General features: G+C 42.3%; 1 protein-coding gene across 1 annotated transcript; it reads left to right on the plus strand.

Annotated features, from left to right (window-relative positions):
- The first annotated feature begins 4,866 nt into the window (after positions 1-4,866).
- On the plus strand, positions 4,867-6,497 carry LOC145407088 (uncharacterized). The gene is made up of 2 exons (XM_080278111.1): positions 4,867-5,080; positions 6,292-6,497. Exons 1-2 carry the CDS (start codon positions 4,867-4,869, stop codon positions 6,495-6,497), a joined length of 420 nt encoding a protein of 139 aa, XP_080134237.1.
- The last annotated feature ends 11,796 nt before the right edge of the window (positions 6,498-18,293 follow it).

Below are 18,293 nucleotides of genomic sequence, written 5' to 3' on the forward strand. Positions count from 1 at the left end.
CCCACACATGAGAGTTTTACTCTAAACAGGGACGGATAAAACCCCTGTATAGAGTCAACAATTCTGCAGGGATAAAGAAGGAATGGAGTCGGCTTAGCACACCCAATCTCTTGGAAGCAGATTTTACAAGAGATGTAATATGATCTTTCCAAGATAAGTCTCGAGTAAATGAAACCCCAAGCATGTTCAAGGATGATGCAGGATTAAGCCGAATATTATTAAACATTAATGGGTATACCTGTGGAATATTTTGTCAGGTTGATAGGTGTAAAAACTGAGTCTTTGATGCATTAAAAACAACCTGATTATTTTTACCCCAGTCAGAAATATGAGCCAAGTCAGACATTAGGTGTGCCATAGCCTCAACCCTTGTTTGTTGAAGTAACTGCTGAGATGGGCATTGTGGGAACCAAATGGAAAGGTGAAGGGTGGAGTCATTAGCGTATGAGTAGATTTTTTTTTTTTATGCGAGGAAGAAGGAATCAAAGGCAATGAGCCCGCAGTAACAGTTCCCTCCACGATAAAAACAAAGTACAATAGAGAGCCAAATTCAAGATCCGATCATTTTGAGATGCCTGGACACACTGCGTTTGAAAGACTGGAGATCATAGAAAGCAGGAAATGCAGACGGAGGGAGACAGTTCCAGAGCTGACCTGTTGCATAAATGAAAGACTGAGAGTAACGGTTAACTCTTGCATTAGAGAGTTGGACAGAAAAGGGATGAGAGTTTGCTGCCAGACGGGTGCTATGCGCCCGTCGTAGAGGTGGAGGAATGCAAGCAGACAGTTCAGAGGAGCAGTGACCATTAAAGTAGCGATAGAAAAGAGATAAAGATGCAACAGTGCGGCAAAGAGACAGAGGTTGAAGGGAGTCAGTAAGAGGAGGAGAGTTAATGAGACGGAAAGCCTTTGACCCCACCCTATTGAGAAGAGCTGTATGTGGGGAGCCTCCCCACACATGAGAGTTGTACTCCACACAGGGGCGGATAAAACCCCTGTATAGAGTCAACAATTTTGCAGGGATAAAGAAGGAATGGAGTCAGCTTAGCACACCCAATCTCTTGGAAGCAGATTTTACAATAGATGTAATATGATCTTTCCAAGATAAGTCCTGAGTAAATGAAACCTCAAGCATGTTCAAGGATGATGCAGGATTAAGCTGAATATTATTAAACATTAATGGGTATACCTGTGGAAGATTTTGTCGGGTTCATAGGTGTAAGAACTGAGTCTTAGATGCATTAAAGACAACCATATTATTTTTACCCCAGTCAGAGATACGAGCCAAGTCAGACATTAGGTGTGCCATAGACTCATCCCTTGTTTCTTGAAGTAACTGTTGAGATGGGCGTTGCGGGAACTGAATGGAAAGGTGAAGGGTGGAGTCATCAGCGTATGAGTGGATAGGGTTAGATGTACAGCTTAGAAGATCATTGATGAATAAGATGAAGAGAGTTGGTGATAGGACAGAGCCCTGAGGAACACCACTGTTGATAGATCTAGGAGAAGAACGATGGCCGTCTACAACAGCGGCTATAGAATGACCAGAAAGGAAGCTAGCGATGAAGGCACAGATAGAAGGATAGAAACCGTAGGAGGGCAGTTTGGAAATTAAAGATTTATGCCAGACTCGATTGAAAGCCTTTGAGATGTCAAGTGCAATGGCAAAGCTTTCGCCAAAGTCCCGAAAGGAGGATGACCAGGAGTCTGAAAGGCAGGTGAGAAGATCGCCAGTGGAGCGTCCCTGACGGAACCCATACTGACGATCGGAAAGAAGGTTGTGATAGGAAAGATGCCTTAAAATTTTTCTATTAAGAATTGACTCGAAAACTTTTGAAATACAGGACGTTAAAGCAATTGGACGATAGTTGGAGGGTTGGGAGTGGTCACCCTTCTTTGGGACTGGCTGAATGAGAGCAAACTTCCAGCAAGAAGGAAAGGTACAAGTTGACAGACAAAGGCGAAAGAGTTTGCCTAGGCAGGGTGTAAGCACAGAAGCACAGTTCTTGAGAACAACAGGAGGGACCCCATCAGGCCCATATGCCTTGTTAGTACTGAAGCCAGTGATGGCAGAAAATACATCAACTGAAGAAATTTTAATGTCAGCCATGAGGAAGTCAGAGGGGAGAAGTGATGGAGGAACAGCACCGGAATCGTCTAAGGTGGAATTGAAGGAGAAAGTCTGTGCGAAGAGATCTGCTTTATCAGTAGAAGAAATAGCTACAGAGCCATCAGAGTAGAAAAGAGGAGGGAAGGATGATGAGGTAAAGTTGTTAGAAAGATTTTTGGCAAGGTGCCAGAAGGAGCGGGAAGAATTCGAGTTGGAGAGTTGAGAGCATTTAGTATGGATGAAATTATTTTTAGTAGAGCAAAGAACAGACTTAGCACAATTCAGGGCAGAAACGTATAAAAGATGTGATTCAGGGGTGGGTTGGCTCCGATACCTTTTATAGGCCCTCTCCTTGTTGCGGACAGCATTAGAACAAGCGAGATTAAACCAAGGGTTTCTTGCATTAATCAGAGGATATGAGAGAGGAATGTATGCTTCCATGCCAAAGAGAATAACCTCTGTAATGCGCAAGGCACACCCAGATGGCTTCCGGCCATGGAAGCAATAATCATTCCAGGGAAAATCAGAGAAGTACTGCCTGAGGCCTCCCAATCCTCAGCTCCAAAGTGCCATAGACGACGTTTTTTTGGATGGTCCTCAGGACATACTGGAGTGATAGGACAGGTTAAGGTGATATGGTTGTGATCGGAGGAGCCCAACCGAGAGAAAAGATTAATAGTGTAAGCAGAAGGATTAGTTGTAAGGAAAAGGTCAAGTATGTTTGAGCTCTCTCCAAGGCGGTCAGGGATACGAGTAGGGTGCTGTACAAGCTGCTCTAGGTCATTAAGGATAGAAAAGGTGCAGGCTTGTTTACTAGGTGGATCAGTGAAAGGAGAGGAGAACCAAAGGTTGTGGTGAACATTGAAATCTCCTAGAATGGAGATTTCAGAGAATGGAGAAATGGATGTAATGTGTTCCATCGTAGAAGTAATATTGTCAAAGAATTTTTGATAGTCTGTAGAATAAGGAGATAAGTAAATAGCACAGATATATTTAGTCAGAGAATGACAGGAAAGCCGAAGCCAGAGTGTAGAGAATTCAGAAGAATCGAGTTCAGGAACACGAGAGCAAGATAAGTTGTTGCATATATATATATACACAACAGCCACGTTTGGCTTTGAAATGAGTATAGAGAAAGTAGGAGGATACAGAAAAGGGTCTGTTGTCAGTTGCCTCAGACAGCTGAGTCTCAGTTAGAAAAAGAGGGTGAGGCTTGAAGAAGGAATGGTGGTGCTCAACAGAGCGAAAGTTCGATGAAAGGCCGTGAATGTTCCAGAAATGAAGACGAAGTGAGTCAGAGAGTGGTTCTAGGCAGCTCGGGTTGTCACCAGGAGAGGGGCGGAAGGTGGGGGCATTTATGGTCCCCCCCCAGGGACTCAGAGGCCACATGTTGCGCTGTCATGATTTCTTTAAATTTTTGAAAAGGAAGTGTAGTGTGTACCGTGCATGTAGCTACATGTCAAACATTACTACCTGTAGCGCCCATTAGGCAACCTCTGGGACCTTTTGCCGAGGCGCCTTTGAACTCAGACTGTATAAAGGTGTTGCCTACAGCACAACCGACTATACAGTTTACTGGGGAAGATGACTATGACATACATAGGTTCCTAAGAGACTGTGAGGCTCAGATACATAGATTGAAGCTTGCTAGTGATGGGGAGAAAATTTGGCATGTTAAAGCTCATATTCAGCCAAATCCCCAGGCGGCTGAAATGCTTGAGACCTCTATTTTCCAAACTGGACCTACTGCTCAGGAATATGAGAGGTTTAAGGAAGCCCTTATAAATACATTCCAAAGTGACTGGTGTGTGTCAGATGCTTGGGTGTTTAGAATGGTAAATTAGGCACAGCAGTATCCAAATTGTTCTGAAAGCCAAGTTCATGCAAAAGCAGGCAGGTGTCATGCTGAAGCTGGCAAAGCTTTTGTTACTTCAGGCTGGGGAGACAGCTGGGGGATTGTCTTATGAGAATGTAGTTTGTCTCTTAGAGTATCTCCAGTACTTGCTTTGTTTGGCACCTGCTAGGTGAGACAGAGTATCTAGGCAGGTGAAAAGACCTCCGGAAATAGCCCTTCATGACTTGAACTTCAAGTTAAAAGAGAAGGCAGGTGAAGGAGAGGGTAGAAGGACTGTCTTAGCTGCGAACACAGAGAAATCAAACTCTGCTGATAAGTTCTGTACTATGTGCGATAAATCTGGTCAACTAGCTAAAAAGTGTTGGAAGGCTAAAACGGCGGAACGCCAGGCAACCAAGGCCAACACAACTACCACGTCTGCGTCTAGTACTTCTGTTAAAAATAGTCAGGCAACAAACAATCAAGTAACCAGTCCACCACAGCATAACCAAGCCAAGGGTACAAAGCCAAAGGTACAGAGGTGGTGTGTCATACGCAGGCAGTGTCCTCATTCCTCAGACTATTGCCCCATTGTCACTGCCAACAGGGAGCAACTGGGCAACATGGCGAATTCAAGGGTAGCTCAGAGCCGCAAGCAGAAGTAACCTGAAAGATCATGCAGTCCACCGATGTGTGTGGCAGCTATAAAAAGGGTGGATTTATTGTCAATGCTTGGATTATAGGGAAAGGCCAGGTGTCCTTGATAGTTGACACCGGGGCATGTGCAAATATTATATCTAATAAAGCTCTAGAAAGGCTAAGACAAATGATACCTCGTGCACATTGGACATTATCAGCACCTGTGATTTTGACAGGCGTGACAGGGAGTAAAATGAAGATCGTATGCCAGGTAACGTTGACAATGAGGGCAGATAAACGATCTCCTGTATTACTTGCTATATTCTATGTGGTTGAGGACTTCCCTCTGCCAGCTGATGGGTTATTAGGCCTTGAGTCCATGGAGAAGTATAATGTGATTATACATCCTCAGAGACATTCCATTACCTTTAACGGGAAGGTGTTTATGTGCCTTGTTCCCTCAGCAACCAAAACTGGAAATAGTGGTATCCAGCAAGGTGCCATTCAACCAGTTGTTACCTCAACAAGTGTAGTATCAAGGGAATCGCCAGACTAACAGGAAACGGAGGGTATGGGCTGGAAGCAGGTCAAGGCTATAGTCAGTGGGAGTCACCACTTGCGTAGTCGGACTGTCTGCAAAGTTCCTGTCCAAGTATAACTTATGTGTCAGTGGGAACTGATGTGGTATGCTTACTGGAGACTGTAAAACATAAGGCATTGTCGTTGGAGTCCACTCTAAGCAGTGTCGGACAAGACCAGAAGACGCCGCTCTTCATTGCATATATGAGTGGTGGCGCAGTTAAGCTCAGAGACGGTTGTTATGTAGGCAAATTGATGTGCTATAACGCCCCCATAAGGGAAGTCGACGATGCACCGGTGATCTCTCCAGTAGTTACTTCGTAAACAACGACTCAGTCGGAACCTACACGTCTAGGGAGAGAAAGTTTGCCAGGACAATACGTGAAGGTAACAGACAATGTTAGCCATAAAGCGCAATTGCTAGCACTTCTTGAAGAATTCTCTGACGTAGTGGCACTTCCAGGAGAACCGCTGGGTAGGACTGGTAGGGTGAAACATCATATTAGTTTGTGCCCTGTTACAAATCTGATATATGTGCCTGCATACCGTCTACCACACAGCCAAAGGAAAGAAATGGAAGAGGAAGTTGAAAAGATGCTTCGTGATGAAGTCATCCAGCCTTCTTCCTCACCTTGGAATGTACCGCTCTTTCTGGTGCCTAAAAAGGACTGTGGTGTGAGACCTGTTGTGGATTTCTGGCAAGTGAACAAGGTAACCATACCAGATCATTTCCCGATTCCGCATCTCAGAGACTTACTACAGTCCCTGGGTAAGGGAAATATCATTTTTGCCTGCCTGGATCTAGCATCAGTGTATTGGCAGGTGGAACTGACCCAAGAGTCTCGTCCCATCACTGCCTTTAGCACTCACCATGGGCACCTTGAATTTCTCCGGATGCCTTTTGGATTGAGCAATGCTCCTTTGACATTCCAGAGGATGATAAATCAGTTGTTTGGTGACATGTTAGGGCAGGACGTCTTGGCGTATCAAGATGACTTGATAATTGTGAGCAAGGACATGGACACTCACTTTAATAAGTTGCAATGAGTGATGGAAACCTTAAGGTCCGCGGGTCTGAAAATCAAGCTATCGAACTGTGAGTTCCTGAAGTCATGTTTTATATTTCTAGAGCACTTAGTCGACGGTGATGGCATTAAGGCTCTTCTGGATAAGGTTACTGCCATGATAAATTTCCCTACATCCAAGTCCAGGGATGATGTTCGCTTGTTTATCGGGCTCACTGGCTTCTATAGGATCTTTGTCCACAGATATGCTGTTACTGTATCACCGTTAATGGCGCTACTCAAGAAGGATGCAGCATGGAAATGGGGGTAATCGGAAGAGAAAAGCATCAACGACCTCAAGAAAGCCATGACTGAAGCTCCTGTTTAGTGTTTCCTGACTATACTCAACCTTTTTACGGGTGCACGGACGCCTCAGGTTCGGGTCTGGGAGTGGTGTTACAGCAGAAGGATGAGCAGGGCAAAGCGTACAGCATTGCTGTATGCCTGTAGGGCACTAAGACCCCCAGAAAGGAATTACTCGGCAACACACTTGGAGACATTAGCAGTCATGTGGGCGTTAGGGCATTTCCATGATATCATCTTCGGTTAGTGGATAATTTTTTTTAACTGACCATGCACCCATACGCAACTTGTTCAAAGGGAAGAACCTGCACAGGAAGGTTGCACTTTGGTATAGCAAGGTAATGGATTTTGACCCACAGGTCAAATATTTACCGGCCTGTCAAAATGTTGTTGCTGATGCGCTGAGAAGAACATTGCTGCTGCCTTATCTGAGGATATACCTCTTACTGGATATTCCCTGGACACGATAAAAGAGGAACAACGTAAGGATGCGATGTGGTCTCAAGTCATCTATGCCTTGGAGTCAGGCAATGAGACTTGTGTACCTGAACTTCCGGTACCAATGACTCACTTCCACCTTCAACAAGGTCTCTTGTATAAGAAACCACTGGGGAAATGCACTGTGTATCAGTTGGTTGTTCCTGCTACTCTACAGCAAGCTGTGTTATAGTTAGTTCATGATGTACCTCAAGCGGGTCATCCTGGACGTGACAGATGCATACGTGAAGCAAAAAAGTACTATTGGCCAATCATGAGGAAGGACATAGAAGCCCACATTAGTCAATGTGTCAAGTGCGTGGAAATGCAATGAATCACTGGACCTCCAACTCCCATCTTGGAGTATCCCTTGCCGGAAAAACCTTGGGATACAGTCTCCATTGATCTATTGGCATTGCCATGAAGTCATCAAGGCTCACACTACGTGTTAATGGCAGGGGACCATTTTTCATGATTCCCTATTTTAGCACCCTTACAGACGAAAACTGCGGAGGAGGTGGCGCACGCTTTTGTAACCTTAGTGATTTGTCCATATTCTACACCCAAGGTATTGCTCAGTGATAATGGCAGTGAATTTTGTAACCAGGTGTTACAGGAAATCTGTCGTACATATGGGGTAAAGCAAGTCTTTGTTATGCCTTATAGTCCCAAGAGCAATGGCCTTGTGGAGAGGACAAACAGGAAGATATTGGAAGTCCTGAGACCAGCATTCAACTCGATGGAGGATGCCTGGCGGGACAGATTACCACATGTAGCGGCTACCATAAACTCCTCTGACATTTCGCCAACTGGGAAATATCCTCATTATATCCTTTATGGAGAAGAGAAAGTGTTGCCCTATGATTTGCTAGCTGGACTCCTACTCCAGTGTACAATCCTGAGGATTACAACAAGGTCCTACTTGCAAGATTTCAGCACATACATAGTGAAGTACGGAAAAGATTAAAAGCCTCAAGAGCAGAGGTGATGGCGAAACAACACAAGGGTAGTCAAGAAAAGACACTGGAGATAGGCCAGAAGGTGATGGTCCAGAATCCTGAAAGAACTTCCAAGCTCAACCCTAAGCTCTGCAGGCCATGTACAATTATGGAAAGAGTGCATGGACATACCTATAGAATACCGAATGATGTGAGTGGAAGCCAGGAGATAGTACATGCTGACAGGATCAAGCCAGTAAGTCAAGGGCTTGGCCTAACTAACCAATCGTCTGATGTGTTGTCCCCTCCGTCTTCGTTGCAGTCTATGTTGTCGTCTGTACCTGTCCATATCCAAGAGTATCGCAGCAAGCTATGATCCCACAGCAAGGGCGATTAAGGGAGTATCTTCTCTTGCAGAAATGTGGCTGTGGCTTGTACTCCTCTCGCGTTGCTTGGAATGGACCTATGGAACGACAACAGACACGGACTCAACTGCACTGATGCCAGGAGCACCGAAGAGCCCACTAGAAGTCGTGGTGGCAGAAGACGCTGTCTGTGTGCACTACCCTATGGATGACTAACTCCGAGCTCCAGACACTGTTGAAGATGCTTTGGAGGGATTACTTAACCTGAAACACCAAGCAATGGAGATGGGGAAGTCACACGACTTGAAACCGCAGCTGATGAAGATAGGAAAGTCACCTGACCTGAAATAGCAGCTGATTGACTTGAAGAGTGAAGATTTCGTACAAGCCTTACATGGATTAGTCGGACTTCAAACTGGACATATAGATAGCCTCTTAGACAGGCTTACTAAATTGTGTGTCGCTTTACCTAATGCAGATTCTGATCTTTCCCAGCATGTCCATGCACATACAAAGAGAGGATTTGTGGACTTTCTAGGTATCCTCTCAAAAGTTCTTCAGCACAGCACTAGACAAGGACATTGTGGAATTGGGCAAACAGATGCATGATTTGGCACTGGTGGCTAAGGCTAATAACAGGCTAATCGTACGCACGTTTGAACAACTAGGTGAGTTCACTAACAAGGCTAATGAGACCATTGTGACTACCAACCATCTCGTAGGAATTGTGAACAATATCCAAACTAACCCACCAACCCTAACTAACTTGGTGTTAATCGCTAAGTATCTACATGCTCTTGATGAGTCAGTCACTGCCTTGGAGTCGCATGCAGCCAATATGGTGGACGGCTTAGTTGATGCAAGTCTAATAGGGTTAATGCTTTATTGCTTCCTACTCATGTTTTAAGCAATGCTCTTGACGTAGCTATGGTGGAGCATGGACTTACGACACTTTTTGGAGGCCCAGTTGACCCACGGCTCCTCTGAACTGTCTGCATGCATTCCTCCACCTCTACGACAGGCACATAGCACCCATGTAGCAGCAAACTCTCATCCTTTTTCTGTCCAGCTCTCTAATGCAAGAGTTAACCGTTACTCCCAGTCCTTCATTTATGCTACGCGTCAACTCTGGAACTGTCTCCCTCTGTCTGTATTCCCTGCTTCCTATGATCTCCAGTCTTTCAAACGCAGTGTGTCCAGGCATCTCAAAATAATCGGATCTTGAATTTGGCTCTCTCTTGTATTTTGTTTTTCTCCTAGAAGGAACAATAATTGCAGGCTACTAGCCTTTGGTTCCTTCTTTCTCATAAAAAAAAGTTGCCATTGATGCATGCCATATAGGAGTATTACCATGGGTTTGCATGCCAACACTCTTAGTATTCAGGCCCCAAGGATTAGCACAGGGAGCATTAGGAAATAAATGATACTGCCTCTGCTGTCCAAATGCCCGTGGTGTGCTAAACATGCTAGAGGTGAAAGTGGGTACGTAAGTGGTTGGATAAGTTCAGAGCTTAGTGGATTTTGTGGATTTGTTAGAGTGTCCATGGGTATTGCTGCAGTCTGTTCTCCAATGTTCAAAGTCTCCTCTGCACTAGGAGTGCCTTCGTCAGTAAAGCCAGGGGCCTTTTCGGAACTAGTTTGACACTCAGGCACTGTCTGATATGTACGTCCAGAACACAAACGCAAGGCGTTCAAGTCTTCTTCACTATCTACAGTAATAGCCCAGAAGTGTCCTGGCTACCGTCTCTGTCCCCAAGATTTCTTGCACTCATATCATCCAACACTAGTATAATCTTATCCAACTTCTCTGCTCTCCACTCACATAAGTCTAAGTCTGACTCGAAGTCTTATTCACCAGACTCTAATTCCCACTGTTCCTGTTCTAAAGAAACAGCTCCTTCCTCAGTTGTTGATTGTTTCGTATCTTTTTCAATCTTTCGTCCGAACTTTCTCAGCCTATCCATCTAATCTTTGCCAGTAACTATTCCCTTCCCAGTCACAAGAAGTTTTTAGACTTACACAAATAGATTAATTTTGGACTTAGGAATAGAGAATGGGCCACAGACAAGATACACAGAAAACAACAATTTAAGGGGGGGACTGAGAAACCTTTATCTTCACACATTTCTTATACTACCATGTGCTGATCGGAGAGTGTATGTCTTGTGGAATGATATGCATGTACACTAACCTAGGTGTATTCAGGTAATGATGAAATCCAGGTAGGTCCGCACTGCAACTTCACGAAGTCACACACACCCAAGTCTCGTCGACTGCCACTCTCTCGTCCCCCACACCTCACCAGGGTTCCCAGATGCCCTCAGGATAACATCTCCCCTCTCAGTACCGGTCTCGAGCTCTCCCTCTAACAGAGAGATATCTCGCCAGATCTCGCTAGAGACAGAGTACTAATAGATTAGCATGTGTCAATGATAATTGCTGTCGGAGGACCTTCAGCTGCGTGGACCGAGCATATGTTATGAGTCCATATTATAATTACAAATCATAATAGATAGATAGATAAATAGATAGATAGACAGCTCTATGCGAGCCTGGGAATGGGAAATGATCTTGCAAGTTACACTGAGGAAAAGCTGACGACAGATTACGAAGTAGCCAGTCAGTTAGTTGTCAGCAATTCACCAGGTGAACAAAGCCTTGTTGACCATACACACACATACACACATACTCACACACAGGCTTCTAGAACTTTCCAATCACAGGGAACACACGTGATACGCCTCCTGTTTCACCAGAATTTAGGAAAGAGAGCTCAGAAGGAAGCTAGCCATAGAACAGACAGGTCGTAGGGAGAAGGGCTTAGCAACTTGAGAGAGAGACAGAAAGAGCGAGACAGGGAGATAGCTCCCGGGACTCTACTTTATACTTCGCTCTGTGTGAGAGACTTGTTAATATTTCCAAGACAAATAAAAATAGTTCCATACTATTCTTTACCTCTCCTTGTCATTGAATGACAAATGGGAAAGAAGATTATCTTCTTACAAAGCTACTCAAGTATAACAACCGCTCGTCCACAAGTCTAATATATATATAACTTCTCTACAAGTAACTACAAAGTTTTTTATAACAGTTCTTGGAAACATCTTTGGATTGGCTACAGAGGATGACCTTAAAGAAATAAACAACAAATTTAATAAGATAGCTCAGGTACTAACATACCAAGATAAATTTATCACAGGACAGAACTCAGCAATGAAGACAATTGTGAAAAATCTGAAAAAAGCAGAAAACATAGCTCTCGAGAGTGTAGTTAAAATAAATGAAATGGAGGGAAACGTTACACTTTTCCAACACTTCTCCATCATCACAGAACATATTGACACGATTCTACTACAATTAGAGAACACTAGAGATCGTTTCAGGGCGCTTATGCAAGGAATTTCGAATGCTGGTGATGGCAAGATCACAATTGACTTACTCTCAGTTCATGAGCTACGTCAGATAGTTAGTCCAGGCATACATAAACATAAATTGAAGCCGTTGTTCCGCAGTAGGGAATTCATGCAATATTACCCATATTTAGAAGCAACACTAACACCAGCATCAGTAGTAGTTCATGTACCATTCATAACTGAAGACCTGTTCACAGTATACCAAATACACCCCTTCCCCTATAAAAATTACAACACTTTGGTAATCATCAACATCAACACAGACACCGAACTCATCATGGTCTCCAAGAGACGGGACACTGTCACTTTCGCAAGTGAATCAACGATTGAACGAAAGTGCCGCACATCCTTACATGCTGTTCATCTTTGTCCTGCGTACATTTTCACGTTTCAGCCTACTGATACAATCCCTTGTGAAATGGCTATCATCAGAAATGACAATATTCATCATCATTGCAACTTCACTTTTGCTGCAGATAAACTTGTACACCATCAACGCATTGGACACTCACAGTTTTTTTATTTCCCTCATAACACATCAGTTTACATAGTCTGTTCAGATATACTACCATCTCATACATCAGCATCAGGATTATACATAGCACCAGACTACTGTGCGGTATTTACACCAGCCATGTCTACTTTATCCACCATCAATCACTACGCCATTCTCAATCATACACACAAACGTTTCCACCCACTGCCTGATATGGACTTAAACATGAGCACAAGTATTAAGTTGACTTCACCTAAGTTTGAAACTATGCAACTGATCAATGAAACAATGAAGCCCTGGGAAGATTTGAGTTTGAGTATGTTCAACCCATATTATGTGTATAGCCCAGCACCTACTGTCTTTATAATCTTCTGCATTGTAGTTGCAGTACTGCTGTTCGCAATGCACAGAATGCATGCAAGAATTGCTAATTTGGAGTCATTATTTAGTGGGGGGAGAGTTAACATCCAAGTTAACCCCCCTGAATGAAGTGTACATATTTTGTATATAGTATTAATTATATATATATATATATATATATATATATATATATATATATATATATATATATACAAAGAAGAATGACCCATGTATGGCATACCAGTACCATTATCTTTAAACGAAATATTCATAACTCTTACCATTATCTTAATTTTAAACTACTTATTTTTCTTCTTCTTGCATGTATGCATTTCACTACAATAACCCAAGTACATACTATATTACAGTTAAATGATTTACTTTTAATGCATTTATTCAAATATGTATACAACTTGTTTAAAATGTAATATTACTGAATAATCACTATTTACTATAAATATTATATGCATACAATATTATAATCAATATTATGTACTAATAGATTAGCATGTGTCAATGATAATTGCTGTCGGAGGACCTTCAGCTGCGTGGACCGAGCATATGTTATGAGTCCATATTATAATTACAAATCATAATAGATAGATAGATAAATAGATAGATAGACAGCTCTATGCGAGCCTGGGAATGGGAAATGATCTTGCAAGTTACACTGAGGAAAAGCTGACGACAGATTACGAAGTAGCCAGTCAGTTAGTTGTCAGCAATTCACCAGGTGAACAAAGCCTTGTTGACCATACACACACATACACACATACTCACACACAGGCTTCTAGAACTTTCCAATCACAGGGAACACACGTGATACGCCTCCTGTTTCACCAGAATTTAGGAAAGAGAGCTCAGAAGGAAGCTAGCCATAGAACAGACAGGTCGTAGGGAGAAGGGCTTAGCAACTTGAGAGAGAGACAGAAAGAGCGAGACAGGGAGATAGCTCCCGGGACTCTACTTTATACTTCGCTCTGTGTGAGAGACTTGTTAATATTTCCAAGACAAATAAAAATAGTTCCATACTATTCTTTACCTCTCCTTGTCATTGAATGACAAATGGGAAAGAAGATTATCTACTTACAAAGCTACTCAAGTATAACAACCGCTCGTCCACAAGTCTAATATATATATAACTTCTCTACAAGTAACTACAAAGTTTTTTATGACATATGTAGTAACATATATATTTCCCAAAGACTGATATATATATACAGAATTTATTTCCTTCCCTCACCCTTCCTTCAATCTCCATGTTTACATCTGAAAGTGCTGGCCTCGGCAATGTCTGGCCTCTCTCTCCTCTCCCACTACACTCGGTAGTGAAGATGTATTTGGTTATTCATCTCAACACTACAATACATATCCACTAAATATGAATAAATGCATCTACGTATATAATATGTATAAGCAGTGTGAGAACTCATTGTGGAAGTGATGCCAGAACCAGAACAATACATGCACCTTTCATGAGGAAAATGCGTGCCCCTGGGGCGAGGGAGGAGGGGAAGATGAGGATAAAGAAGAGGAGGAGGAGGAAAGGAAGAAAGAAAAAGGAGAGGAAGAAGAAAGTAAGGAAAGGGGAAGATGAAAAGAACATGTAAAAGGAGACAAGAAGGGATAGGGAGAAGGACAATGTAGGAGGGGAGGAAGAATCAAAACATAATTGTGGGTAAAGCGCTGTGAAGATATGGAAACGAGTGGAAGGGAGAGACTTCTGTTATGAGTTATTTGATTTAAAGAAATGGAATACATAAATAACGAAACAGAGGAAGAAGAAAGGAGGGAGTACAGGGGAGAATGGTAGAAAAGTTAAGAGTAGGAACTGACAGTGCAAGGAAGAAAAGCAAATAAAGTAGAGGAAGAAAAGTGGGGAAGGTGAAAATGAAAAGCGGCCGTACAAGAAAATGAAAATAGAATTTAAGGTGAGAAACGGAAGAAGGAAAAATGAAGGATATAAAAAAAATGGATGAAACTAGAAGGGAACTACTGAAACGAGAGGGAAAAGGCGGAAAATAAGAGGATGCATGAAAAAAGTCGCAAATATTTCTGAACACAGTATGGCGAAGTGAGAAGCAAATTTTGCATAGAGTTACCTACATATATCGTATAAGTTTCATAAAATAACAACACATTTTGTATAACATGCATCACTGTGCAACAGACTTCATTTATCCATCTCATAAACAAAAGAAAAAGGTAACTAATTCAATCCTTAAGTACTGTTCCTGTAAATTACAATAATTATGATTTTGTACCCTTCATCGTTGTCTTGTAAATACATGATACATGAGCCGTTTTACTTCTTTGAACTGTAGGCTACAATTCTTGATGCGTGCGCGCGCGTGTGTGTGTGTGTGTGTGTGTGTGTGTGTGTGTGTGTGTGTGTGTGTGTGTGTGTGTTCTTACCTAATTGTTCTTACCTAATTGTATCTTTACAGGAATGAGTCAAGCTCGTACTGTCCCGTATCTTAAACCATATTTATCGTACATTTCCTTAAATTTGTGAATTGTTTTGACACACTAATTCATTCGGTAATGCATTCCAATCATCAATTGCTCTGTTTGGGAAACTGAATTTCCTTACGTCTCTATCACCTCTCTTATGCAGTTTTTTGCAGTGTCCTCTTGCTGATTCTTCCCCACATGTTAAGTAATTATTTATGTTTATTTTCCCCTTCCCTGATATGCATTTATATAGCATTATCATGTCACCTCTTTTCCTTCTCTCTTGTAGTGTTGGTAGATTCAGTTTATTTAGTCTTTCTTCGTAGCTTAGATCCCTTAAGCTTGGTATCCATCTTGTAGCGGCCCTTTGAACTTTTTCAATCTTGTCTATGTGTTTTTTGAGAAGAGGACTCCAGACTACTGATGCATACTCCAGGGTTGGCCTGATGAATGATGTTATTATCCTTCTTAGCATGTCTTCATTTATGTATGTGAATGCTATTCTCATATTTGCAAGCAGTGTATACATGTTCCGTACCTTCTCACTGATGTGGTCAGCCGGAGATAGTCTGTTATTGATAATCACACCTATGTCCTTCTCTCTTTCTGATGTGTGTAGGGTTTTATTTCCTAACGTATAATCCCAGCTAGTCAGGTCAGGTGCGGGTAAGGGGATGGGTCTGTTATGATGTGGCAGGGGTAAACCAGTTCTGCTGTCGGGCCCTGCTGTGGATGTCACCGATTGCATTGCGCAGTTGACCCTTGTGCGGTGTGATGCGGTGAGGATCTGTCCGTTCTCCCCTTTGGGGCTAAGATGCGAATGAATGTGTTTGAATGGATGAGTAAATGGAGAGTGAGTCGTCCTGTCTCGGCTACCTCCCTTTCCTTGGGGGAAGCAGCCTAGGTATATAGATAGATAGATAGATAATCCCAATCAGGTCTTTTTCCACTTTTACCAAACTTGATTACATGACACTTGTCCACATTGAATTCCATTTGTCATGTATTACTCCATTCATGAAGTTTATTTAATTCTTCTTGTAGCTCTTTACAAGAGTCTGTGTTAGTAATTCTCCTTTGTATTTTTGCGTCATCTGCAAACATATTTAATAGCTTTCATTTCCAGTGTTACTGTCTATATCATTTATATACACTAAAAACATGATTGGTGCCAGCACTGTACCCTGTGGTACTCCACTAGTCACTTCTTTCCATGATGAGTAGTGTGTGTGTGTGTGTGTGTGTGTGTGTTCAAGGAAAATAATATGCCTCCTCCTACTTCCGAGTTATGTGCTTTTAAGAGACTGTCCACACACGCACCCAGGGTAGGTTGCTCATTTGACGGTACTACGGTCTGACACTTGCAATACTGCACTCATTCACAAATTTGTACACACAAATGAGAGTACACAAAAGTTTCATACATTCCAGGATTATATAAAATAGGTATAACCTTTATCTGATCAGAAACTTTTCTCCATCAATCCTAAGACGTATTATTATGATATATTTTTACTATCACAATAGGAAATCAATTATTAGTCACTGACAGGGTTTTCCTGCCTTTTACCTGCCTACCCCTGAAACCCTCACTGCACCTCTCCCGTACATCACCTCACCCCCAACAATTCACCACTGCAACACGCTGGAAATGTGGGTAATATAGGTCGTTACGTCATTGAATGTAAGAGCTCCCGTGGTGACTCAAACCACTCATATTTGTGTTTATGTTTTTCTTTTCTTTTGCTTCACCTTACGGCGATAGACCATCAGGCAGTTTCATAGCCGGCAATGCTAGACAGCCAAATCTGATCTGGCAACTGTGCGTCACCTCACTTTTCCGTCTCTCTCTCTCTCTCTCTCTCTCTCTTCTTACTTTCCTACTGCTCGCTTTCCGCTGGCAAGCGGAGAGGACATGGGACACAATACTTCCTTGTTTCGTCGTCCTGTCACCTTCCTTCAGTGACAATTTACATCCCTCTCACCCGTGTTTTGTGTTCATTGAACTACTGTCTTCGCGTATGTCATACGTATTCGCCCAAGGTTCTTGCGACGATAGTGTTCTTTTACTCCACCTCTTACTGTTTATAGTTGCCATGATGGTATTTTGGCTGAATAAAGAGATTGGTTTTGCAAATACTGACAGAATTGTGTGTGTGTGTGTGTGTGTGTGTGTGTGTGTGTGTGTGTGTGTGTGTTTACATAATCGGTATGAATGATTTTGTCCCTAGATATTTCTGATGATTATACGGCATTTGTGTGCTACTACCTTCTGTGTGTGTGTGTGTGTGTGTGTGTGTGTGTGTGTGTGTGTGTGTGTGTGTGTGTGTGAACAAAATTAGTCAGAGCTTTCATTTCAAACAAAGTTTGTGGAAAGGGCGACCTCTTATTTTAAACAAAGGTAGATTAAGGTTAAAGTCACGTGGATGAGTCAAAGTTTGACCCAGCAAGACAAGCTTATACAGATTTTATTCGATTAAAGTCAAAGATGGTGGTAGGACTGAGGGTACGGCAAGAACAAAGGGATTCAATTCTAAGAATAAATAATCAAACGACAAGGTCAAAGAGTTGGTTCAAGTTCGACCCACATGTCTGTGTGAACAATGTAACTAAATTAATTTTGGTCTGATTCTGATCAGACTTGATCACTGAAGAGACCGACATTTTTTTTTAAGCATTATGTCAATCGTAAAGTACACATGGCAAGCTTCTCTTAAAAAAACTTAGACCAAACTTTGTGGAAGAACTGAAAGTAAGCCAAAGATTGTGCAGTTTGGTTTTGAAAGTGCCTTATAAAAGTTAAAGATCATGGAAAGTTCAAAGGTCAAAGTCACAGGTCAGGTAAAAGTCAGACACCTTTGATTTGATTTCAACCAAATTTGATGGAAGAGCTAAGAGGCAAGCACAGACGAGTTAAGAAGCAAGCAAATGTGAAGTGATAAGATTGGCAATTAGTCATCAGCCAAGGTCAGAGCAAGGCCAAACAACCAGCCTTTGAATTAAATGGTAGGCATGGGTGTTTCACTCTCAGAATGCCTTTTTTTTTTTTTTTTTTTTTACAAAGTGATAAGTAAAACTGGCAGATTCACTCTACCTTCCCTGTCACTTGTTTAGGGAGTCCTGACAGTAAGAGGTAGAGATTACTGGTTGAACTGTCCGTAATCTAGACTGTTATATGCACACAGGATATGACAGAATAGAGGATCATTAACCCCGACACGCTAGTTGATGTGTTATATCGTCGTGATTTGGGGCCCAAAG

The sequence above is a fragment of the Coenobita brevimanus genome, chromosome 72 (assembly GCF_032717465.1).
Source record: "Coenobita brevimanus isolate Jiangsu-jjx chromosome 72, ASM3271746v2, whole genome shotgun sequence".
Classification (NCBI taxonomy): Eukaryota; Metazoa; Arthropoda; class Malacostraca; order Decapoda; family Coenobitidae; genus Coenobita; species Coenobita brevimanus.